The 25833-nt window shown below is 45.4% G+C and overlaps 1 protein-coding gene across 3 annotated transcripts in view; it reads right to left on the bottom strand.

Annotated features, from left to right (window-relative positions):
• The window catches only part of washc2c (WASH complex subunit 2C), a 59552-nt gene that overhangs the window by 12193 nt on the left and 21526 nt on the right, over positions 1-25833 (bottom strand). For all 3 annotated transcript variants that reach the window (XM_055661905.1, XM_055661903.1, XM_055661904.1), the window contains exons 13-24: positions 23880-23949; positions 20620-20679; positions 18418-18570; positions 11162-11274; positions 9418-9516; positions 8580-8687; positions 7302-7424; positions 5694-5875; positions 4371-4467; positions 3782-3961; positions 2087-2263; positions 1653-1772 (exon numbers count right to left, since the gene is read on the bottom strand). In XM_055661905.1, the coding sequence (XP_055517880.1) occupies positions 1653-1772; positions 2087-2263; positions 3782-3961; positions 4371-4467; positions 5694-5875; positions 7302-7424; positions 8580-8687; positions 9418-9516; positions 11162-11274; positions 18418-18570; positions 20620-20679; positions 23880-23949 (1482 nt within the window). The remainder of the gene's footprint in view (positions 1-1652; positions 1773-2086; positions 2264-3781; positions 3962-4370; positions 4468-5693; positions 5876-7301; positions 7425-8579; positions 8688-9417; positions 9517-11161; positions 11275-18417; positions 18571-20619; positions 20680-23879; positions 23950-25833) is intronic.

Below are 25833 nucleotides of genomic sequence, written 5' to 3'. Positions count from 1 at the left end.
AGGACTGATGGCTATCACTGCGACCACATGTTGAGCTGAGAACAGAACCGCTTCTCCTTCAAGCTCCACGTTCAGGCACGTATTCAAGTTGGCAATGCATCTTTTCATGGGAACTTTCAGAGAACAGCAACATGTACACCCAGTTATCCTTCATCCAGCTGGATCACATGTAGCTACTTTCAGGACAAGCATTTGAGGAAATGAGACAGACAGGCAGGAGGGCCTTTGTTTGCATTTGATGCGAACACAAATCCTGGCATTTATGGAGCTCCCTTCCCAATAATGGGCAGTGGTCTACTGGCATTCAACATGTCCATTCACACAGCCCATCACATTGGATGCTTATGTCCAAATATAAAGCCAGGAAGTCAACAAATGCCCAAATTCTGGCTGCTGCATTCCCCCAGATTTCATTATAGCCTCTCCAAAAATTTACAGCTGAGTTTAAAAAATGCTGAAAACACACTGGTAGGGTATCCAATTGGAGGCATTTACATTCCAAGTTACCGAAGGTGTATGCAAAAGTTAAGGTTTTGATAGCTCGTTCATATCCTTAGCATCAGGACAGTCGCAAGCTCCAATCCACCCTTCCTACAGCTTGAAGTGCCTAACTGGTTTAGAATCATAGTCATAGAGTGATACAGTGTGCAAACAGGCCCTTCGGCCCAACTTACAACACCGGCCAACAATGTCCCACCGGCTACATTAGTCCCATCTGCCTGCGCATGGTCCTTATCCCTCCAAACTTGTCCTATCCATGTACCTGTCTAACTGTTTCTTAAACTTTGGGATAGTTCCAGCCTCAAGTACCTCCCCTGGCAGCTTGTTCCCTACACCCGCCACCCTTTGTGTGAAAAAGTTAAACCCAAGGTTTACAGGACCTTGGGATGTCTCTCTTTCGTGGGGATGTTTATTTTTCTTCCTTTCAAGTTGCTCTCCTACTGGAGTGGCAAGCGTAGTGAGGCACCCGAGGGCAGGGAGGCCGAGCGATGGCCAGTGGTGAGGGAGGGACTGCGTCTCCATGGGCCGATGCTGATGAGGTTTCAGAGCGGTGGAGGCAGCAGAGTGGGCTGCTGGAGGTTGTGAAGCAGCCTGGCCCTTCATCAGATCAAACACCGCCCCAAGTGGCTGAATGTATCGATCTGGCACGGCCTGAAATGGCACGGAACGGCAAATCAGCAGTAGAAGACATGGACACATCACCTTGTCGGACAACCCCCTGTAACTCCTCCGACTCAGTGCCACCGCTAGGACAAAAGGCCTTTAAGGCCAAATTAAGACTAACATTGAAAACAAACTTTGGGCTTGAAGGGTACAAGAAAGTTAATTGGCTTTGGTAAAACTGTAATTTACCCCTAGCGTGTAGGATGGTGCTACTGCACGGAGTGATCACTGGCTGGTGTGGACCAAGTGGGTGGAAGGCCACACTGTATTACAGTTTCCACACTGTGTTTCTAAACTAAACTTCAACTGTAGGAAAGTCCCAACATTATAAATACAGCGCACTTGTTCTAGGTGATATCTAATTTCCTTTGCTCCATAGATGCTGCCTAACCCGCTGAGTTTCTCCAGCATTTTTATCTACCTTCTAATATTGACACTGTTCTTGGTGATAGCTAATAGACATCAACACCAATGAAGTTCAGACTAACCTCTGGTTTTCGAGCATCTGCAAAGAGGTCAACATCTGGGTCATTGTCCTTCTGCTGGTGGTGACTGAAGAGCAACTCCTCATCCTGAAACACTCTGGTACTTGTACCGCTCTCAGCAAGCTGCAGAAAAAAAACCCATAGACAATAGGTGCAGGAGGTAACCATTCGGCCCTTCAAGCCAGCACCGCCATTCAATGTGATCATGGCTGATCATCCACAATCAGAATCCCGTTCTTGCCTTCTCCCCACATCCCTTGATTCCTCTGGCCCCAAGAGTTCTATTGAACTCTTCTTTGAATGCATCCAGTGAATCGGACTCCACTGCCTTCTGAGGCAAAGAATTCCACATATTCACAACTCTGGGTGAAAAGGACTGTTCCCAATTGTGAAACGCCATTTCTGGACGTTAGCGAGGAACCTGTTCTGCGGTTTACCTTTTCATCGCGATCTTGATTACCCGGGTCAGTTGTGACCTCCACACTCTCATCTTCTTCACCCTCAAACAGACTGACCACCGATTTACGATTGCTCTGCACTTCCTCCAGCAGAGCAGGGGGACTTGGTTTAGACGGAACGTCATCTCCCGGGGAAGTTACACCATTTGAGTTCAACTGGAAGCAACAAAAGAAGTGAAGTTTATTGCAGCGGTAGACAAAAAATGCTGGAGTAACTCAGCGGGACAGGCAGCATCTCTGGCAAGAAGGAAAGGGGTGAGGTTTCGGGCCGAGACCCATCCCGAGATTCAGGGTCTCGAAGAAAGGTGTCGACCCGAAACGTCACCCATTCCTTCTCTCCAGAGATGCTGCCTGTCCGGCTGAGTTACTCCAGCATTTTGTGTCTATCTTTGATTTAAACCAGCATCTGCTGTTCTTTCCTACACATTTATTCTGGTGGTTATGGTTCTCTCTACCCCACACCAACTTGTGGTGGTCTCATTGTTGTGGCAACACAACCATCCTCATGGGAAGGAACACTAGTGCTCTTATCCACTCTGGTCTGTGACCCCAGTATCCCAACTGTTAACCCGCCTTGAGCTTTGGTTGGATCAACTTCATATCAATTGTGAGATGTCTAATCCTCAAAACTAGGCTGCAAATGAAGCTTCTCTCACCTCGAGACAAATGCAACCACTCAAATGGGAGCCCAGTCAACAAAAGGCTGTTTTCCCGCCCTTATAGATTGTCAAATTCCTTCTGTCGCCTGGACTCAACTGGCAGCACAATTGAAGGGTGACAAGATGGCACCAGAATCGTGGCGACTCTTGTGTACGGCCCGCTACAGTGGCTACAGTGGCACAGCGGTAGAGTTGCTACCTCGCAGCGCCAGAGACCCAGATTCGATCCTGACTACGGGTGCTGTCTGTCTGAAGTTTGTACGTTCTCGCTGTGATCACGTGAGTTTTCTCCAGGTGCTCCGGTTTCCAACCAAATTCCAAAGCCATGCAGGATTGTAGGTTAGAAACATAGAAAATAGGTGCAGGAGGAGGCCATTCGGCCCTTCGAGCCAACACCGCCATTCATTGTGATCATGGCTGATCGTCCCCTATCAATAACCCGTGCCTGCCTTCTCCCCATATCCCTTGACTCCACTAGCCCCTAGAGCTCTATCTAACTCCCTCTTAAATCCATCCAGTGACTTGACCTCCACTGCCCTCTGTGGCAGGGAATTCCATAAATTCACAACTCTCTGGGTGAAAAAGTTTTTCTCACCTCAGTCTTAAATGACCTCCCCTTTATCCGAAGACTGTGGCCCCTGGTTCTGGACTCGCCCAACATTGGGAACATTTTTCCTGCATCTAGCTTGTCCAGTCCTTTTATAATTTTATATGTTTCTATAAGATCCTCCTCATCCTTCTAAACTCCAATGAATGCAAGCTTAGTCTTTTCAATCTTTCCTCATATGACAGTCCCGCCATCCCAGGGTTCTGTGAATTGCCCCTAGTGGGGGAGATAGAACTGGTGCAAGCGGGTGATCGATGGTCAGTGTGGAATTGGTGGGCTGAAGGGCCTGATTCCACGCTGTATCTTGGAACTGAACTAAACTATAAGCAAAAAAGGAATATCACTGTGTCTAGGTGCATGTGACAATAAAGTACGATGAGCAGATTAGTATCTCTCCGAGTTAAGTACCGGCTTGGTCTTTCTCTGTTGCTCCAGAACATCGATGCCAGCAAACAGAGGGACTGCACCAGGCGGCCTCGTCTTGGTGCCCAACACTGGCCCCGTTTGACTCTTCCCATCTGATGCAACAGAATTGTTCTCCACAGCTTTTTTAATCACAGTCGATCCACGGGGAGCTACGGCCGGCTTCTGTCAAAACAAAAGGATGAGGAGGAATTTCTTTAGTCAGTGGGTGGTGAATCTGTGGAATTCATTGCAACAGATGGCTGTGGAGGCCAAGTCAATGGATATTTTCAAGGTGGAGATTGACAGATTCTTGCGCAGATTCCTAAATCCATCATTGACCGGTTTTGCTCACAGACACCTTTTCTCTCTTTGGAATTCTCCCCTCAAGCTCTCCATCTCTTTCCTCCTCAAACCCCAACCCAGACCAAATTTTTGGTCGTCAGCTTTTATTTATTCACAACTGTCAACATTGGTTTGATGAGGTTCCTATGAAGCGCTCACAATATTTTTTACTATGTTTCGGCTGTACGCAAGTGCAAGACACACAACATCAATTGCCGTCAATGGCATCATAAAGCATATATCTTGTTACCTGGACAGCAGGCTTGCCAGCTGCTGGCTTCGATGCAAAAAGATCATCTTCTTCATTTTCTCCAAACAAAAGGGAAACTTTCTGGGATTTCTTTTGGCTAGAAAAGGAAAATAAATTTGCAAATGAAACCCAGGGAGGTGGTCAGAAATTTCAGTTTCAAAACAAACTGAATAGTTTAAATGGATTCAAAATATTACTCAAAATGTACACAAAATATGAGGAACACGACCACATATTCTGTTTGTGTCACTTACAACAGTAATTGACTTGCGCCCATTTCTCCCCTCCCCCTACATTCCTTCCTCTAGCTTCACAATTCACAACTCTTCAATCGTTTTATCTCACACCGGTCTGTTCACCTCTGGCTCTTGTCCACCATCTGCCTAACAACCCCCCCCCCCCCCCTCCTCCCCTATATCAGACTATTACCGGTGTAGGAAGGAACTGCAGATGCTGGCTTAAACCAAAGATAGACACAAAAAGCTGGAGTAACTCAGCGGGACAGGCAGCATCTCTGGAGAGGAGGAATGGGTGATGTTTATCATTGTTACTTTTTTACATATCTATTTGCTCTAGTATTTTATTTCATTCACATGTTTAAACTATAATGTTTTGTTCTTAATTGTTTACTGTATGTTGTGTTGTTACTTGCGAGCGGAGCACCAAGGCAAATTCCTTGTATGTGAACATACTTGGCCAGTAAACTTATTCATTCATTCATTGTTCTATATCTCTCTACATCATCGTCTATAACTCTCGTTTCCCTTTCCCGTGACTTTCAGTCTGAAGAAGGGTCTCGACCCGAAACGTCACCCATTCCTTCTCTCCAGAGATGTTGCCTGTCCCGCTGAGTTACTCGAAGGGCCATCATGTTGGCCCTTCGAGCCAGCATCGCCATTCACTGTGATCATGGCTAATCATCTACATTCAGTACCCCGTTCCTGCATTCTCATCATATTCCCATGACTCTACTATCTTTAAGAGCTCTCTCTAACTCTCTCTTGAAAGTATCCAGAGAATTGGCCTCCACTGCCCTCTGAGGCAGATAATTCCACATATTCACAACTCTTTGGGTGAAAAAGTTTTTCCTCATCTTCATTCTAAATGGCCTACCCCTTATTCTTAAACCGTGGCCCCTGGTTCTGGACTCCCCCAACATCAGGAACATGTTTCCTGCCTCTAGCGTGTCTAATCCCTTAATAATCTTATATGTTTACAATCAATCAAGAGGCTACATTTCCACGACTGAGACGGGTCACTCTCACGGTGACTTGCCACCTTCAGCTAAGTGCTGTTAAAAACACGCACATTCCCAGGACCTACCTTTCCTTTCCAGTCACGCCAAACAAGTCGTCCCCAGGGACATTGTCAAACATGCTGTCCTTCTTCACTGCCTGCGGGGCTGCTGCAGCCTTTGGTGCCAAGTCCTTTCCTGTCGAGGCCCATGTCTCCTCGACCTCCGCCACACGCTCCACTGCAGGCCGTCTCGGGCTTTGCCAGTCACCCTGCAGTGAGAACAACATGAGTATCAATGAGCTAGATGTTGGTGTGCTGGAAACGGGTTGAGTGAAACAAGGGTGGCACGTTAATTGGCAGCACGGTGGCGCAGCGGTAGAGTTGCTGCCATTGCAGCGCCAGAGACCCGAGTTCCAACCTGACTACGGGTGCTGTTTGTACGGAGTTTGTACGTTCTCCCCGTGACCGTGTGGGTTTTCTCCAGGTGATCTGATTTCCTCCCACATCCCAAAGACGTGCGGGTTTGTAGGTTAACAGGCTTTGGTTAAAAAAAGGTAAATGATCCCTTGTTTGTAGGACAGTGCTAGTGTACGGGGTGATGGTTGGTCAGCGTGGACTCAGTGGGTCGACGGGCCTGTTTCCGCACTGTATCTCTCAAGCCTAAAGACTAAAAATATTGCAGGATTATTCCTGGATGCTGGGGAACTGATATGTGTGGCAAGGGAGAAAATAACATGGAATTTCAGCAACTTGAACTCAAATTGCAAGTCCATTGGAGAGAGTGCAGAGGAGATTTACTGAGTCCAGGGATATTGTGCAGTGACTAAAGGGATAACGTTCAAAATCATGAGAGCTTAACAGGATAGAATGGATTCTCGAAGATAGTGACCAGACCTCAAAGATTGAAAAGGACACAAAGTGCTGGAGTAACTCAGCGGATCGGGCAGCATCTCTGGGGAATATGGACAGGCAAGGTTTTGGGTCGGAAATACTGTCTGACCCGCTGAGTTACTCCAGCACTTTGTATCCTTTTGTGTAAACCAGGATCTGCAGTTCCTTGTTTTCACTCAAAGATTGAAGAGAGTTCTCAGAAAACCACAGTTTGAATCAGGAATGTGCAGGTTAAGTGGGGAAATATTCAATAACAACTTTCCAAAGGCAACTGGATATTCTCTGGAAGGGATAAACGAGGCAGGGCAAAGGGAGTAGGTGCAAGGAAAAGTGAGGGAAAGAAATCAAGGGAAAGTGAGAAAGGGGTGACAGAAAGCAAAAATGGGAATAAATGAGGATGTAAAAATGGAGGGAAACGTACAGAGGGTAGTTTGACGAGTTCCAGAAATAAAGCTTGGTGGATCCATAGTGGCGGATAAAGTGAATTTGAACACGAGTTCGAGAACAATAAAAATCAACAAAGATAGGCACAAAGGCACTAACTAAGCAAGTCAGCAGCATCTCTGGGGGAATAGGTGACGTTTCAGGTCAGGACCCTTGTTCAATCAGAAGAAGGGTCCTGACCTGAAACGTCACCTATCCAATTCCTCTAGAGATGCTGCCTGACTCACTGAGTTACTCCAGCACTTTGTGTCCATCTTTGGTATAAACCAGCATCTGCAGTTCTTTGTTTCTACGAAATGTCAGCAATCCAGTTGGACACAGGTTTATGGCAGGAGTGTGCAAATCTTCCAATCTCCTTACCTCATCACTTGCAAATAATCCAGTGGGTTTCAAACTGCTGGGTGTAGCCTTGGGTTCAGTCTGCTGCTGAGATTTCTTCGTTGCGGCACTCTCCTTTGAAGAAATGGCACCGAAGAGGTCACCCTGGGAAAACCCAACACAAGCTGAAGGTAGGACCAGTCCTGCTGGAGGAAGCTCTTTCACCCACCTATCTGCCTCAACATTCACCATGCATTCCCGCACAATGGAGACGGCAAGTGTCCACTTATCCAGAACGAACCAACGCAGTAAAATCCTGCCCAGTGGGAAGCCTGTGCAATCTGCAAAGATTCTGTACCAGCAACTATGTTATTGCCAGAAGGCATGTCTGCAACTCATGAATACAGGGGGCATGCAGCTATTTAATTAAACCAGACCAGTATCTTTCTGCACGTGAATCATATTTGCTTTCTAGATTCATTGTAATCGACAAAAGCACTAGAAAGACGCAGATCCGCAAAATAAACCTCGTAAAATACTATGATCTGAATTGGAACACTTGGTGTGGTGGAACAAATGACACAGCGAAGGTATACAATGGATGAGAGCTTCAAATTCCTTGATGCTATTACCAACCCAAGGATCAATGTTATTACCAACCCAAGGATCTCAAGGACCAACCCAAGCCAAGACACCATACCAATGCCTCTAATTCCTGAGGAGACTTCGAAAATCCTTCATATCTGCATTGGCTTACAAACTTCGACAGGTGCCCCATGGAAACTAGACTGTCAGGTAGTGTCACATATTGGTTTGGGAACAAGTAATTGCAGAGAGTTACTCACAGGCCAGGTGCCCCACCATTGATTCCATCTACACCTCACGCTACATTGGAAAAGCAGCCAACATAACCAACTTGTCCCACCATGGTCACCTTCTCCCTGCGACCGCGGTCGTGAGCAGTCACACAAAGAGTTGTACCTATTTCTGGTCGCCGCTGGATTTTCAACATGTTGAAAATTTTCTGCAAGCCTGCTGAGACTATGATGGCGCTGAGACAAGGCAAGGGTGATTGCAAAGCCAGATCAAATTTGTAGCCAACTTGAGCACAAACTTTGAACTTCAAAGGCAGAGCCTTTGTAGCCAACTTGAGCACAAACTTTGAACTTCAAAGGCAGAGCCTGAACCCGTAACTCCCCTTCCAGCATCTCTGAACATTATTCAATTAAGAATGCAACACTAGGCTTGCAGGATTGCACAATTAGAAGGATGCTCACTGGTAGTGAAAGCATTTTTTCGCAAAATGGAACATATATTTACCTCATCATCGTCAAAGAACGAGACTGGAATTTGATGGGATTTGGGCTTTCTTACGGTTGATTGCTTTGAGTCACTTCTTTTTGTGTCTTTGCTTGTAAAGAATAAATCCTGTTATGGAAAGAGTGCGAATCAGAGATAAATAAAGGTTTGACGGGGACAGTCAGATATAGAACTGCTTTACTATTTTCCAAATTCAATCATACCTTGATCTAAGCAATGAATGCAAAACAATGGTGGTAGCAGAGGCAACTACTATCCAAGATTGGATTCTTATTGTTTCAAGTTAGGTGATACCGGTTGTAATTCGAACTTATTTCAACGGTAAGCAAGTGGGGAATTTCGACACACATTTGGACACTGTGGAAACAGGGCCATTGGCCCACGGAGCCAGCGCTGACCATTGATCACCCCGTACACTAGCAATATCCTACACACTAGGGACATTTTGCATTTCACAGAAGCAAATTTACGACTTTGGTGTGTGGGAGGAAGCCTTTACATTTACTTTCGAGATGCAGCGTAGAAACAGGCCCTTCGGCCCACTAAGTCTGTGCCGACCAGCGATCGCACCGTAACACGAGCACTATCTTACACAACTAGAGACATTTTACACTTTACCAAAGCCAATTAACCCTCAAACCTGTGTTGTGGTTATTAATGTATTGAATTTATTTTGTTATATATTAACTGTGTGTATTGCATTTGCATTTGACTCTCTTGAAATAGAAGCCCTCAAGTAGACACAAGAAGCTCATTCGTGAAAGCTCCATCTCACCACTTGCAACAGACACGTGGATCTATATATTATTCAAGCACATGAGTGACTTGCTGGACTTACCTTGGATTCATCTTCATCAGAGAAGAGACCAGAGCTGGTTTGGGACTTTTCAGCAAGCAGCCCTGAGGATTCGAGCACTTCTGGGAGTGGTTCTGTATCCTTGGAAATTAATTACAGCAAATTAATTTCCCCAATTTCACCATATCTTCCCTTAGCTCGCACCACACAGTGAGCTCAAGAAATGTCTGATTCATTGACAAACTCTCCATCACAGTTTGGTGGGGGTTTCTTTTGGAGACTAAGTCTCAGAACAGACTGGGCAGCACAAAGGCACAGCGGTGGAGTTGCTGTCTCACAGCGCCGGAGACCTCAGGTGCTGTCTGTGTGGAGTTTGCATGCTCTCCCCGTGGGTTTTCTCTGGTTCCGGTTCCCCCCCCCCCACATCCCAAAGACGTACAGGCTTGCTGGTTAATTGGCACTCTGTAAATTTCCCCAGAGTGTGCAGGTAGTGAATGAGAAAGTGTAATGACACTCCTAGTGCGAACGGGTGGTTGATGGTTTGCCTGGACTAGGTGGGCCGAAGGGTCAGTTTTCATGCTGTATCTATAAACTAGACAAAACTCCAACCTTTCACGCTGTACAAGGACACCATTTCTTGCTGATGTAGGAAGCAACATGGAGGCATTTTGCTTCTTTAAGATCTGTTTAAACAATTAAACACTCGGCACCAAAAAGACACAAAGTGCTGGAGTAACTCAGCAGGTCAGGAAGCATCGCTGCCGAACATGGAAAGGGGATGCGTCAGGCCAGGATCGGATCTTCCTGTCTGAAGAAGGGTCCCAACCCGAAACGTCACCACTCTTTGCGCTCCAGAAATGCGATCTGACCCACTGAGTTATCCAGCACTTTGTCTCCTTTTGTATAAACCAGCATCTGCAGTTCCTTGTTTCTTGTCTAAGTACAAATGAAACAAGTAAAAAAAAATCCCGATTCTGGACATTTAAATAAATATAGATAAACCCAGTAGTGGAAAGAAAAACTGTGTTTTCATGTGTTTGAGGAAGGTGATCTTATAGAGGTGCACAAGATCATGAGAAACAAATAGGGTAAATGCCGAGTAGGGGAGTCAATAACCAGAGGACATAGGTTTAAGGTGAGAGGGAAAAAGTTTAATAGGTACCCGAGGTGCAGTTTTTTCACACAGAGTGGTGGTATAATGAACGAGCTGCCAGAGGAGGTAGTTGACATGGATACTACACCTTTAAAAGGCATTTGAACATGTATGGTCCAAACGCGGCAGGTGGGCGAGTGTAGATGGGGCATCTTGAGCAGCATGGGAAAGTTGGGTCGAAGGGTCTGTTTCCATGCTGTACGCCACCATGACTATATGAGAGGGGCCCCTAAGGATGAGGGATCTAGTCAGGAAAGAGTCACAGGGGCAGCACGGCGGTAAGGTTAATAGAGCTGCTGCCCCACAGCTTCAGTGACCGAGATTCCATCATGGCTTTCAAGTGATGTCTGTGGCGTTGAAACCTCCTCCCCAAGCCCACATGGCTTTCTTTTGCATGTTGCCACTTTTTCCCCACTTTCCAAAATCCCGGCATGTTAATTGACCACTGTAAATTGCCCCCAGTGCGTTACCCTGTAGCAGAATCCAGGGAGGAATTGATAAAATATGCAAGAATAAAATAGGTTAGGGTCGGATTAGTGTAAAAAGGGGCTGGCAGATAAATAGAGAACAACTGCAATACTGCAGTCAATCAGCAGATACACTTTACACACACACATTCTGCAAGTCACTTACCTGCTGCGGCCTTGACTTCTCTTTGAGTGCTTTAGGTGTGACACTGGTCTCAAAGAGTCCACTATCATTGCTTTCATCAAAGAGAATTGTAGCTGGCTTGGGTTCACTAGCAGCTGGCAAACACAAGAAAAACAGACCGATCAAAGGCTTCGCAAAAACATATAGTCAATAAGCATGTTTGCAGTACATGGTTCATTTAACATAGAAACATAGAAATTAGGTGCAGGAGTAGGCCATTCGGCCCTTCGAGCCTGCACCGCCATTCAATATGATCATGGCTGATCATCCAACTCAGTATCCCGTACCTGTCTTCTCTCCATACCCTCTGATCCCCTTAGCCACAAGGGCCACATCTAACTCCCTCTTAAATATAGCCAATGAACTGGCCTGAACTACCCTCTGTGGCAGAGAGTTCCAGAGATTCACCACTCTCTGCGTGAAAAAAATGTTCTTCTCATCTCGGTTTTAAAGGATTTCCCCCCTTATCCTTAAGCTGTGACCCCTTGTCCTGGACTTCCCTAACATCGGGAACAATCTTCCTGCATCTAGCCTGTCCAACCCCTTAAGAATGTTGTAAGTTTCTATAAGATCCCCTCTCAATCTCCTAAATTCTAGAGAGTATAAACCAAGTCTATCCAGTCTTTTTTCATAAGACAGTCCTGACATCCCAGGAATCAGTCTGGTGAACCGTCTCTGCACTCCCTCTATGGCAATAATGTCCTTCCTCAGATTTGGAGACCAAAACTGTACACAATACTCCAGGTGTGGTCTCACCAAGACCCTGTACAACTGCAGTAGAACCTCTCTGCTCCTATACTCAAATCCTTTTGCAATGAAAGCTAACATACCATTCGCTTTCTTTACTGCCTGCTGCACCTGCATGCCTACCTTCAATGACTGGTGTACCATGACACCCAGGTCTCGCTGCATCTCCCCCTTTCCCAATCGGCCACCATTTAGATAATAGTCTGCTTTCCTGTTTTTTGCCACCAAAATGGATAACCTCACATTTATCCACATTATACTGCATCTGCCAAACATTTGCCCACTCACCCAGGATCCAAGTCACCCTGCAGTCTCCTAGCATCCTCCTCACAGCTAACACTGCCCCCCAGCTTAGTGTCATCCGCAAACTTGGAGATATTGCCTTCAATTCCCTCATCCAGATCATTAATATATATTGTAAATAGCTGGGGTCCCAGTACTGAGCCTTGGGGTACCCCACTAGTCACTGCCTGCCATTGTGAAAAGGACCCGTTTACTCCTACTCTTTGCTTCCTGTTTGCCAGCCAGTTCTCTATCCACATCAATACTGAACCCCCAATGCCTTGTGCTTTAAGTTTGTATACTAATTTCAATTGCATTGATCAAATGTACTGAACATTTCAAAGCCCTTTTACCTAATTAAAAGCCAAACGTTCCAAACTTAACTAATATTTGATGTGGGGAAGTGGATTCTTACACTTACTGATTGGTCACCCTGTTATAAGAGAGATATTGTTAAGTTGGAAAGGGTACAGAGAAGATATACGAGGATGTTGCCAGGACTCGAGGGCCTGAGCTATAGGGAGAGGTTGAGCAGGCTAGGATTTCATTCCTTCGAGCACAGGGGGATGAAGGATGATCTTATAGAGGCGTACAAGATCATGAGAGAAATGAATAGGATAAATGCAGTCTTTTATCCAGAATAGAGAATCCAGAACCAGAGAACATAGATTTAAGGTGAGGGGGGAAGGGAGAGATTCAATAGGAATATTATCTGAATGGTGGCCGATTAGGAAAAGGGGAGATGCAACGAGACCTGGGTGTCATGGTACACCAGTCATTGAAAGTAGGCATGCAGGTGCAGCAGGCAGTGAAGAAAGCGAATGGGATGTTAGCATTCATAGCAAAAGGATTTGAGTATAGGAGCAGGGAGGTTCTACTGCAGTTGTACAAGGTCTTGGTGAGACCACACCTGGAGTATTGCATACAGTTTTGGTCTCCTAATCTGAGGAAAGACATTCTTGCCGTAGAGGGAATACAGAGAAGGTTCACCAGACTGATTCCTGGGATGTCAGGACTTTCATATGAAGAAAGACTGGATAGACTCAGCTTGTACTTGCTAGAATGTAGAAGATTGAGGAGTTCTTATAGAAACTTACAAAATTCTTAAGGGGTTGAACAGGATAGATGCAGGAAGATTGTTCCTGATGTTGGGGAAGTCCAGAACAAGGGGCCACAGTTTAAGGATAAGGGGGAAATCTTTTAGGACCGAGATGAGAAAAACATTTTTCACACAGAGAGTGATGAATCTCTGGAATTCTCTGCCACAGAAGGTAGTTGAGGCCAGTTCATTGGCTATATTTAAGAGGGAGTTAGATGTAGCCCTTGTGGCTAAAGGGATCAGGGGGTATGGAGAGAAGGCAGGTACAGGATACTGAGTTGGATAATCAGCCATGATCATATTGAATGGCGGTGTAGGCTCGAAGGGCCAAATGGCCTACTCCTGCACCTATTTTCTATGTTTCTAACCTGAGGGGTCAACTTTCTTTATACCCAAAGGGTGGTAGATATATGGAATGTCCTGCTATAGGAGGTAGTTAAGGCAGGTGCCATCACGATATTTAAAAAATATTTGGACAGGTACATGGATAGGAAAGACTTTGATGGATTTGGTCTAAACTCAGGCTGGTGGGACGTGTTAATGAGGCACATTGGTTGGTGTGGACAAGTTGGGCTCAGGAGCCTTTATCCACACCGTAGGACTATGATGTCTAATCTTACAATTAGTTAGTCAGAGAGATATGGGGAAATCCTACCTAATCCGGATTGTCCATGAGAGAATAGACATCACATTTTCTGCACTTCCCTATCACAGGGAATGATCAGAAATTATTGCGAAGCCCGTGTCGGAATTGCTGTCACCCTGGCAGTCTTTTTTCACATCATATCTCGTAACACTGAACACTATTTGAGGAGCATGATAGTCTGCCATCTACTACTCTTTGGGACACAACGTGCTGGAGTAACTCAGTGGTCCCTGGATATCTTGGATGGGTGATGTTTCGGGTCGGGAGCCTTCTTCAGACTGCAGGAGATGGGACCTGACCCAAAACATTACCTATCCATGTTCTTCAGAGATGCTCCCTGACCCAGAGCCGTAAGGTCATAAGTGATAGGAGCAGAATTACGCCATTCCACCCATGAAGTCTACTCCCCCATTCAATCATGGCTGATCTATATCTAAATATCTCTGCCTTAAAATAATCCACTGAATTGGCCTCCAGAGCATTCTGTAGCAAAGAATTCCACAGATTCACCACCCTCTGACTAAAGAAACTCCTCCTCCTCATCTCCTTCCTAAAGGAACATCCTTTAGTTCTGAGGCTATGACCTCTAGTCCTAGATTCTGCCACCAGTGGAAACATCCTCTCCACATTCACTCTATCCAAGCCATTTCACTATTCGGTACGTTTCAATGAGGTCTCCCTTCATTCTTCTAAACTCCAGCAAATACAGAACCTGTGCCGTCAAACGCTCATCATATGTGAAACAATTCATTCCTGGGATCAGGAATTGTGTCCTTTTGTGTAGACCAGCATCTGCAATCCCTTGTTTCCACATCATCTACTCTACCATTGATAGCAGGACCCAGAGCTGTGCCCGCCGACACTGGAAGCCGCATGGGAAAGTGGCAGCCTTCAGGTTCCAATTCACACACCACCTTGCCTGGATGGTTTTTTCAGCACCATTGCATCAAAATCATTAAAGCACATCCCCCAACCAAGCAGAGCGGAGGGTAGGTCTTCAACAGACGTAACTGGTGCCCAAACCCCAAGTGACTGTAGGCTCGTCACAGAAGTGGATCTGCAATCACACAGTACAATCGCTCCACTCTTTTAAATCTCTATTATCTGTACGCTGTGGATATCCCCATGGCAATCAATTATTGTCTTCTTCTCGCTGGGTAAGAAAGAACTGCAGATGCTGGTTAAAAACGAAGGTAGACACAAAATGCTGGAGTAACTCAGCGGGTGAGACAGCATCTCAGGAGAGAAGGAAACAAACATCGCCCATTCCTTCTCTCCTGAGATGCTGCCTCACCCACTGAGTTACTCCAGCATTTTGGGTCTACCATTGTCTTCCCGCTGACTGGTTAGCACGCAAGAAAAGCTTTTCACTGTACCTCGGTACACGTGACAATAAACTAAACGCAGCGTACTCTACTCAACCCGTCCAACTCAACAGCTGGGGATGGGCAATAAAAATGAATGCCTCGCCAGAAATACTTTGAAGATGTTTGTAAAATAGCGGAGATATTTTCCACCAGTGCAACTTAATTCATCGCGATACGGGAAACCCAAAACCAGACCTGGAGTTGGCATTTAGTGACATGCACGGGGACACTGACGCTAACCTGAACTCTCCATCAAGCCATTAATGAGAGCAACAGCTGGAGAATCGTGAAATGGCACCACCTCAGCTTCCTGCGGCCCATCCCGCCGGGCAGCTGCTCCTACTGGTTTTATGGAAATCAATCTTAATCCTCAAACTAAAAACACTCGCAGGAAATACGAACTGACAGCAGACAAACTAAGCCTCAACAACGTCTGCAGATTTCATTATTCTTCTGTTTACCCAAGTGTTCACTAACCAGGTGTCGTCGAACAATAAAAGTGCATAAGATCATGCGGGGGGGGGGGGGGGGGGGGGGGGGTGGGGGGGGGGGGAAGATATGGTGATTGCACAGAGCTTTTTTTACCCAGAGTACAGAAATCAAGAACCAGAGGATATAGGTTTACGGTGAGGGCGGAACCTGAGGGGTAATATTTCCCACACAAGGGTGGTGGGTATGTGGCTGCCGTAGGAAGTTGTTGAGATAGGAACTATAACAATATTTATACGATATTTGGACAGGTATTTGGATTGGATAAGTTTAGAGGGATATGGGTCAAAACATGGGCAGGTGGGGCTAGCGTAGATCGATGTCTTGTTCGGCATGGACAAGTTGGACCGAAAAGGCCTGGTTTCGTGCTGTACGGCTCCCAAATCATTTAATTTTGGTATTAGCAAAGACAGATGGTGAAGGTATGGAGAGTAGTCTCTGATACTTAATCATGCCTAAATCTGACAGGCACACAAATTTGCTTGTATACAAGCGGTAGACAAGGATGCAACCAATTAAAATAACATTTCAAACTTAGCCCAACGGCCCAGAAAAATAAGATGCTGGTGGTCACCACCTTCATCTACCTCCTGATACACATGGTGGAGATACATGTTCATTCGGAATTAAATTTTGGGATGTGGCTCAATCCTGATGAACGAACCATAATATAGTTCCAAGCCACATCAGTATCCAGTTTGAAGGGGTTTCTGTAATCTCATCTTTCTTGCAGAAACTGCAGATGCTGGCTTTCAAAACAAGGAGAAAGTGCTGGAGCAATTCAGCAGGTGGGGGGGGGGGGGGGGGGGGGGGGGGGTTCAGGCAGCATCTCTGGAGAATGTGGACAAGTAATGTTTCAGGTCGTAGGCCTGACCCACTGAGTTATTCCAGCATTTTGTGTCCTTATTTGATTTGTCTTGTTATGACTATTTTATTCACTGGGGTTATTTTCACATACATTTCCTGTCCTAACATGCCCCCAGGCTATTTCAGAGGGCAGCTGACTCAGCTACATGTCAGAGAGCCGGGGGTGGCATCTAAGCTAAACCTAGTGAGAGATGGCTGCTTTTCTTCCTTGAATGAGACACTCAAGGAGTTTCACTGATACTGTAACTGGCAAACTAGCATTTTGCTCTACCGTTCGATTAGTTTCAATTGAAATTTAGCTGCCAATGTGGGGTGCTGTCTGTATGGAGTTTGCATGTTCTCCTCATGACGGGGTGGGGTCGCTCTGGGTGCTCCAGTTTCTTCCTACATCCTATTGACGTGCGCGCTTGTAGGTTAATTAGCCTCTGTAAACGTTTGGAAGTGGACATATCTAACGTGCACCAAGTGGACTGCAGCTTCAACTCAACATTGCTGCTGGTCAGCCTGCAAGGGTTTGCAATGGGCCAACGCTGGCAGCTGTCCTTGGAACCTTCGCAGGGCTACTCAAGATCCTTGTTTAATTAGTCAAATAAAACATAGGAAGTGGCAACATCCACTGTATATTGACTTTCACAACTCACATAAGCCTCACACCTATCAACCAAAGGGTTATAGAGAATCTTTCAGGTTTGGCTGTCCGTAGCAGTTTATTGCTGTACAACACCTGCTGCATGGTGATGGGCAAGCTGTGATCCCAACCAACAGCTCACTACAAATACACCCCCTGGCTGTGGACAAGGCCGTGCCTTCTTCAATGATCTTTGAAGCACTATTGCATCTCCTCTATAAGACGCTCCTCTGTAAAGGTACAGGATGAACAGAAAATGATTCAACATTGACCCCCTCCACTCTAAAGCCATGAACGCCCCAACATCAGTCATCAACTCGCAGCAAACGCACTCATTGCCTATGTGCACACTAGGAGGCCGAGTTACAAAGCATTGCCGATCCCTTCAGTGAAACATGCAAGGGAAACCTTGCACTAAAAACAACTGTCCTCCACAATCAGCCCACCACACGACACTAACATCACACACCCTGCACCACAGATTCTGAATACATGGATAACGTCTCATATCTTGGAGCACCCAGAGGCATCAATACGCTTGAGACGACTTCAATACATCATTGTCCATGTCTCCAAAGCAGACACGAGCAGAGAGATCACAGCTACTTTGTGCTGGCATTGTGTTCTTCAGGCACACCTTTCCCCTCAATCACTGCCACCAATGCACTGGGTGGCAAGTTCAGATGATGAAGGGTACGAGTGAGCTCCAATAACAAGGACACAAAGCTGGCACCAAGAGGTTGTAATCCTGGTGCTCTCAGATCTTCTGGCCATATGAACAATTATATATAGATGCCATTTCACAGCACTGGAGACATACCACCAATTGTACAAATCTCACCAGCAGGATTCTGCTCAGTCAACATCCCCTGCATCGAGCTTGTGGGGATGTCTTGCAGCTTGAAGGTGGTTTTATGGAGACGAGGCTTACCGTGGCTCACAAAGTGATCTGACTCCTATTTATCTGCACTCATAACCGCAATGAACGGTGCGTTCAATGCGGTTATGAATGCAGATAAATCGGAGTCAGATCACTTTTAAAACCTTAACTTCAACTGAACGTGGCATCAGCCGTCAGCGAAGGAATTAATTTGAGGTTTGGGCCACATTTACCAGAGCTTGCCGTTGTCGATCCAAATAAATCATCGTCTTCCTCATCAAACAGGCCGCCAGCACTTGGAGCCGGTGGGGACTTGGCTGTCTTTCTCTTTGCTCCCTTCTCATGGGTTTTCTCAGGAATGGCATCAGAATGGAATATACCTCCACCTGTGCACAAAAATGAGAAGCGTCATAAAGTATCCTCCATCTCAAATCACCCAAGATTAAATAAAGGTGCTAAATTAAAAATATAAAATAGTCTTTAGAAAAGGAATGTTATGCATTCAGCAGCATTCATCACATTTTCATCCCAAAAACTTCAATCTGTTCTTACACATCCACATAATGACAAATCAGCTGTGTGCTGCAGCATCTTTCACACTTCTGGCCCTGCTCATTTATGTCCCATCTGAAGACACTTTGATAGACGTTAGACTTTACTTTATAGTTTAGAGATACAGCATGAAACGTCGCCCATTCCTTCCCTCCAGAGATGCTGCCTCGCCCGCTTGAGTTACTGCAGCATTTGGTGTCTATCTTCATAAGGGTATTACTGGGTCTGGAGGGTTTGAGTTATGAGGCTGGGTCTTTTTCCCCTGGAGTGCAGGAGGCTGTGGGGGTGACGATATGGACGCTTATAAAATCATGAGGGGCAAAGATACAATGACCAGCTACAGTCATTTCCACAGTGTAGGGGAGTCTAAAACAGAAGGCAAAGTAAAAGGCAAAACATTTGAAAGGGTCCTGTGTAGCATATTTTTCTCACATTGAGGCTGGTATGGAACAAGTTGCCAGAGGAAGTGGTCGAGGTGGGTACAAAAGGGCACTTGGACAGGAACATGGATAGGAAAGAGTTAGAGGGATATGAATCAGGTGTAGGCAAGTGGGCTTGCTTGGTTGGCTCCTTGCTTAGCATGGATAAGTTGGGCTGAAGGGCCTGTTTCCCAGCTGAATACCTCTGACTTCCTTTAAAATATTTAATCTCGATTCAGTTAGGTCTAGGTGTTGAATATTTCAGGAAAATATTGTGGGCGGCAGGGTGGCGCAGGGGTAGAGTTGCTGCCCTGCAGCGCCAGAGTCCCGGGTTTGATCCTAACCACAGCTACACAGACTGCACGGAGTTTGTACGTTCTCCCCGTGACTGCTTGGGTTTTCCCGGGGTGCTCCGGTTTCATCCCGCACTCCAAGGACGTACAGGTTTGGAGGTTAATTGGGTTTGGTAAAAAATTGTAAATTGGCCCTAGTGTGTAGGGCGTGCTAGTGTAACGGGATCACCGGTCGACGCGGACTCGGTGGGCCGAGGAGACTGTTTCCGCGCTGTCTCTCTAAACAAAACTGAACTAAATAACGTGTGGCATCAAAACTCAATTAGATTTCATAAATTACTACGTGCTCAGATAGTAAAACAGTGTTTAGGATGCAGGACGAGGTAATTCCGACAAACAACGTCTGGAGGCACACAGCAGCCCAGGACCTGCTTGAATTGGACACCCCTCATAACAACTGGACTGGCCTTGGAAAATGGCACCAAAACACACTTCTTGCGTGGGGGAAATCAGTAGACTATTTCCACACAATTTGCTGAGAAGGGATGTGCTTAGATATGGTGATACTCTACTGAACTGTAGGAAAAGTATTTCACCAAGCATTTACACTTTGTAAGTGTGACGGTAAAGCACCATTGAACCATTGAGCACTAACATCCCGAGGACTGACAAGTCCATACCTACCACAGCAGCTGGAAACTTCAACAAGCAATTGAATACATTTGATAAAAAGCTCGTAACGGTGACCACCGCATAACCAGATGGTAGCATAAATGCATCTGCTTCATTAATGTTCTTCAGGGACTAAAATCGCTCATCCATATCCGATCTGGCCGACACATGATCTCAGATCTACTCACGCCGTCGACACTTAGCTGCTGCCACAGCTCAGCGGTAAAACATGCCAGCAACAAACAAAAGATCATACCTGTCAGGCGAATTGACAATGCCATAAAACACCACACACTAACACATACACAAACACATGTTCTGTTTTTCTGTGTCTTTTTTCTTTTTCTCTTTTTTTGATTTGTATGGATTTATTGCATTGATCTGTTCAATTAATTTAATCAATCTCTGTAAAGCACTTTGGTTCAAATACTGGTTTTGTTGAAAAGTGCTATATAAATAAATATTATTATTATTATTATTATTATTAGAGGAAACTTACCAGGGTATATTGAAACAGCTCCAACGGGAACCTTTTTCTCACATTTTCTTACAGCAGGCTCTGATTTTAAAATTGAAGAAACAAGTTTAAAATGACAGAGTCAAATACCAAACAATCTAAATCCTTTATCCAACTTGAAGATATTGCAGTGCAAGATCAATGGAAAGGAGGAAATAAAATGCTGGAGTAAGAGCAGGTCAGGCAGCATCTCTGGAGAAAATGGATAAGTTCCGGTTTCGGAGCGGGACCCTTCTTCTTAAGATTGCTTCGTCCCAAGGCGTTACTCACCCATGTTCTCCAGGGATGACCAGCTGAGTTACTCCAGCATCTTGTGCCCTTTTTTGTAAACCAGCATCTGCAGTTCCTTGTTTCTACAATTCAAGTATGGAAACTTAATTTTGTCTGACCCTAAGAAAGGTGCCCACCCCAGAAGTCAAGTCTGCAGAGAGCAACATTAAAAGCACCAGTGATCATATTTCACTAAGTTTATAACACAGCCGTATGAACGTTGAATTCTCCAATTTTAGGCGACTTCTACACCCTCCCCCGTCCCCTCTCCACCCATTACTCCAAAAAACGTCTGTTTGCAATGATGTATCCCACTTGGACCTACACCTGTTTCTAGCCAACAATCAGCCTATCAGGGAACCTGCTTCACTGAGGTCATCTGTTGCCAGCCCCAATTCGTCCTGTTTTTTCCCCCTTTGCTTCCACAGTTCCCCTCCTCTCTCCTCTACAACCAGTCTGAAGAAGGGCCCCGACCCGAAACTTCACCTATCCATTTTCTCCAGAGATGTTGCCTCTTGCTGAGCTACTCAGAGCATTTTGCGCCTCTCTTTGCAAACTATATGTTTTCTCAATTAATTCTTTAAATTCATAAAGTGGATTTTGTAACAAACTGAGAATGACATTGGATAAACATGTTTAATCCACCCCTATGAAGCATGAAATGTGCAGAAATAACAGCAAGTTAGCACGTCAATGAAAGCAGGTCGGCACTAGCACCACCTATGCAGGCAATTAATGCTAATTCTTTGTCATTATCAGAGATGCCAACTATAAATGCATGGACATTAGACTTTTTAGACTTTGAGATACAGTGCGGAAACAGGCCCTTTGGCCCACCTCGTCCGTACCGACCAGCGACACCCCGTACACTAACACTATCCACACTAGGGACAATTTACAATTTTACTGAAGCCATTTAACCTGCAAACCTAAGATAGACACAAAGTGCGGAGTAATTCAGCGGGTCAGGCAGCATCTCTGGAGAAAAAGGATGGGTGATGTTTCCGGTCGGAATCTTTCTTCAGACCACAAATCTGTACGTCTCTGGAGTGTGGGAAGAAGCTGGGGCACCTGGAGAAATCCCACGCGGTCGCAGCGAGAGCGTACAAACTCCGTTAAGACAGCACCCAGAGTCAAGATCGAACCCGGGTCTCTGGAGCTCTACAGCTGCACCACTCTGCCGCACGCTTACAACATTAAAGGCTGCAATGCCACTGGTCAATCATCACCACTGGGGTATATCCTGAACAATGCTGATATCAGTCGATATCAGTCGGCTCTTTCTTTCTCAGAAAATGACAAAGGAATGTCAACTATCCTGGATTTCCAATCCTTAACCAGACGCGTGGGTGTCCGATCTCTATCCTGGCCCCTGGAGTTCCACAAATCTAACTGGACTCCTGGTTTCTTTGGTCAACTCCAGGTCAACCATCACTCTCAATGTTTGATGGCAAAAGTAGAGTTTAGCTCTTAAATACAACTAGAAACCTGGGAAGTGGCTGTGAACCAAGAATCTAAGCTGTTTATTCCCCTCAACTCCAGGAGAAGTGTAAATACTTCCAACTTCCCCTCGCATGTCGACTGATATTTCCTCGATCAGTGCAGCTCAGGAATGGGGTCGGGACCTTTCCTGCCGCAAGGGATTTTATTGCACAAATTAACATAACACGAAAACGTTACTCATCCAATCAAAGTACTAATTATCTGGGTTACACAAAAATGCTGGAGAAACTCAGCGGGTGCAGCAGCATCTATGGAGCGAAGGAAATAGGCAACGTTTCGGGCCGAAACCCAAGGGTTTCGGCCCGAAACGTCACCTATTTCCTTCGCTCCATAGATGCTGCTGCACCCGCTGAGTTTCTCCGGCATTTTTGTGTACCTTCGATACTGCAGTTCCTTCTTAAATACTAATTATCTGGATTGTTTTCAAAGCTCGAAAGGAGGTCTGTTGGCAGATCTTGCAATAGTGTCCCAAGGATATGGTCTCACCAGCTGTCAAGCTTATCTTACTGAAGGAAATAGTTACTAGTTGCCGAAAAGACCTCACACTGCCAATTATCTGGGAGCTGGCGTTGCAGTGGAAGACTGCACGTGGAGGTTTATGCCAAGGGGCATGCAACCAGCGAGCCTGGGAGATTGAAGAACCAGCTAATTTATAACCAGAAGATAAGCACAAAGTGCTGGAGTAACTTAGCGGATCAGGCAGCATTTGTGAGAAAATGGATGGGTGGCGTTTCGGGTCAGAACCCTTCTTCAGACTAAGAGTCTTCAGACTCTTCATTTATAATCCAGTGGCCCTCCAAACCGATTTACACCACAGTTTGTGCTGGTCACGAATGGAAGAGTACTGAACGAGTCAACTTTTGAAGTAGATCTAAGTCAACATTGGCATGCACGCCTGCCTCATCAAGACCATCATGCCCTCCATAAACAGCAGAGACTCTAAATTAAACAGCCACACGGCACAGCTCATGAATATAGGACAAGGCAGAATGAATATTACTCTGCATTTCAATTGATTTAATACGAGGTCAGTAAGCCAAGTTAGTTAACATCCTCACACAGATGCACCATTATTCAGATTCAAGTTATAGAGAACTACTCAGGAGGAAGGAATTTTGTTAAAATCAAAATCAGCAGTTTAAATTCATTGCCAGACTTTTATGGACAAAACTTTCAATGTTCTAACATAACTTAAAAGTATATTAAACTTAAATCTAACCATCAAAACCTAAATGTAAATATAGTAATCAGTATCTCACAGCATTAAAGCCCATGTAGAATAAAATGCCACACAATATAATAATTTTGATCAAGATTTTTTTTTTTTTTTTTTTTTTAAAACTCTCCTCCTCGATGTTTGATGTGCGGTTTAACGAGACAACTAACACAGTTTAGTAATGATTGGACGTAAGCTTCTGCAGAAGATGGGTGGTGAATGCTTCGTGCTGTATACTGGGCATTTAACTCACCTTCATGACGTGGCTTAACTTCCCGCTCCTCATCATTTGTTTCCTTCGGTGCCTCAGCAAAAAGGTCACCCTAGAAAATGAAGTAGCATTTATGTAAAATTGACAGCTCCAACTCTGGGACTTGAGATTTAAACTCAGTCCCTTGCATCCAATAGGAAAAAGGCACAAATGTGTTGGAGCAACTCAGCATCTTTAGAGAACATGGATAGGTGACGTTTCGGGTTGGGATCCTTCTTCAGACTGATTGTGGTGGGGGCTGGGGGAGGGGAGAAGATAGGTGGGCTCGAGGAGGGGCATGACAAAGCCTGGCAAACAATAAATAGGTGGATACAGGACAGTGGGATTTTGATAGGCAAATAGTTGAATAAAGGCCATAGATGAAAAGACAAGGTGCAGTAACTCAGCAGATGAGGCAACATCTCTGGGGAACATAGATAGGCGACATTTTGGGTCGAGGCCCTTCTTTAGACTAGCGATCCCTGCACATTAACACTAGGGACAATTTTCTTTTGGACATTTATACCAACCAATTAACCTGCAAACCTGTACGTCAATTAAAAACCTCCCTCACCTGTATCCACCAATCACTAAGCAGATTTTGTCCCGCCCCCACCTCTTCCAGCTTTCTCGCCCCACCTTCCACACTACAATCAGTCTGAAGAATGTTCCTGACCTGAAACGTTGCATATCAATGTTCTCCGGCAATGCTGCCTGACCTGCTGAGTTACTCCAGCACTGTGAACCATTATCTGCAGTTCCTTGTATCCTCCTTTGCATCCAACAATTAATTCCTTAATGCACCTTGAGAGATGACAAGATGGTCCCAGGTGCAATCTGATCAAATCAACTGTGCTAGAAAAGGCAGGCACAAGATGTCAGTGTCTCAAGATGTCAGCAAGATGCCAGCAGTCACAGTGGCACAGCATTAGAGTTGCTGCCTTACAGCGAATGCAGCGCCTGAGACCCGGGTTCGATCCCGATTACGGGTGCTGTCTGTATGGAGTTTGTATGTTCTCCCCGAGACCTGCGTAGGTTTTATCTGAGATCTTCCTTTTTCCTCCCACATTCCTCCCACAGTCCGAAGGTGTACAGGTTTGGTTTGTAATTGGCTTGGTAAATGTAAAAATTGTCCCTAGTGGGTGTGGGATAGTGTTAATGTGCGGGGATCGCTGGTCGGCGCAGACCAGGTGGGTCGAAGGGCCTGTTTCCGTGCTGCATCTCTAAACTAAACTAAAGTGCGAATGATGGCCTTTAGGTACATTAATTCTGCTCTTCTCCTCACAGATAATGCCTGACCCGCATTTTCAGTTTGTATTTGTTTTAGCACTTCATGGGTTTTAGGGAGCAACAGGCGGCCTTTGAATTGCTGAGAGAGAAATCATAAGAGGGAAAAGAAACTGGAAAGAGCGGCAAGTGTCTGGGCTAAAGCGATGGTGGAACTGGAGAAGAGGGAACCAGGGAAAGTGGAATTTCACTTCCCAGCCAACAGCAGAAAGACATCAGGGTGGTAATGGGACGATCCTAAAATTAGCCCAAATTCTGTGGTAATTGAATAAATTAGCAGAGGATCAGCCAACAGCAGGCAGGTGGGACTAGAGTAGATGAGGCATGTGGGCCGGCGTGGGCAAGTTGGGCTGAAGGGTCTATTTTTATGACTCTGCTCCTAAGGTGGAAAAGTAGCACCACTGAACCAGGAGCATTTACAAAGATACTTGCATTACTGAGAGTATTTTTTAAATTGTTTCACAGGAGTACCTTTAGAAAATAGATGAGGAGGAGTTTAGTTTTGTTTAGAAATACAGTGCAGAAACAGGTCCTTCGGCCTACCGAGTCCGCATCGACCAGCGATCTCCGCACACTAACACTATCCTCCACAAGGGACAATTTACAATTATACCAAACCAATTAACCTACCAACTTGTAAGTCTTTGTATTGTGGGAGGAAACCAAACAT

The sequence above is a fragment of the Leucoraja erinacea genome, chromosome 34 (genome assembly GCF_028641065.1).
Source record: "Leucoraja erinacea ecotype New England chromosome 34, Leri_hhj_1, whole genome shotgun sequence".
NCBI lineage: Eukaryota > Metazoa > Chordata > Chondrichthyes > Rajiformes > Rajidae > Leucoraja > Leucoraja erinaceus.
The sequence above is the reverse complement of the archived record's forward strand: the minus strand, read 5'-3'. Positions and strand labels throughout refer to the sequence as shown.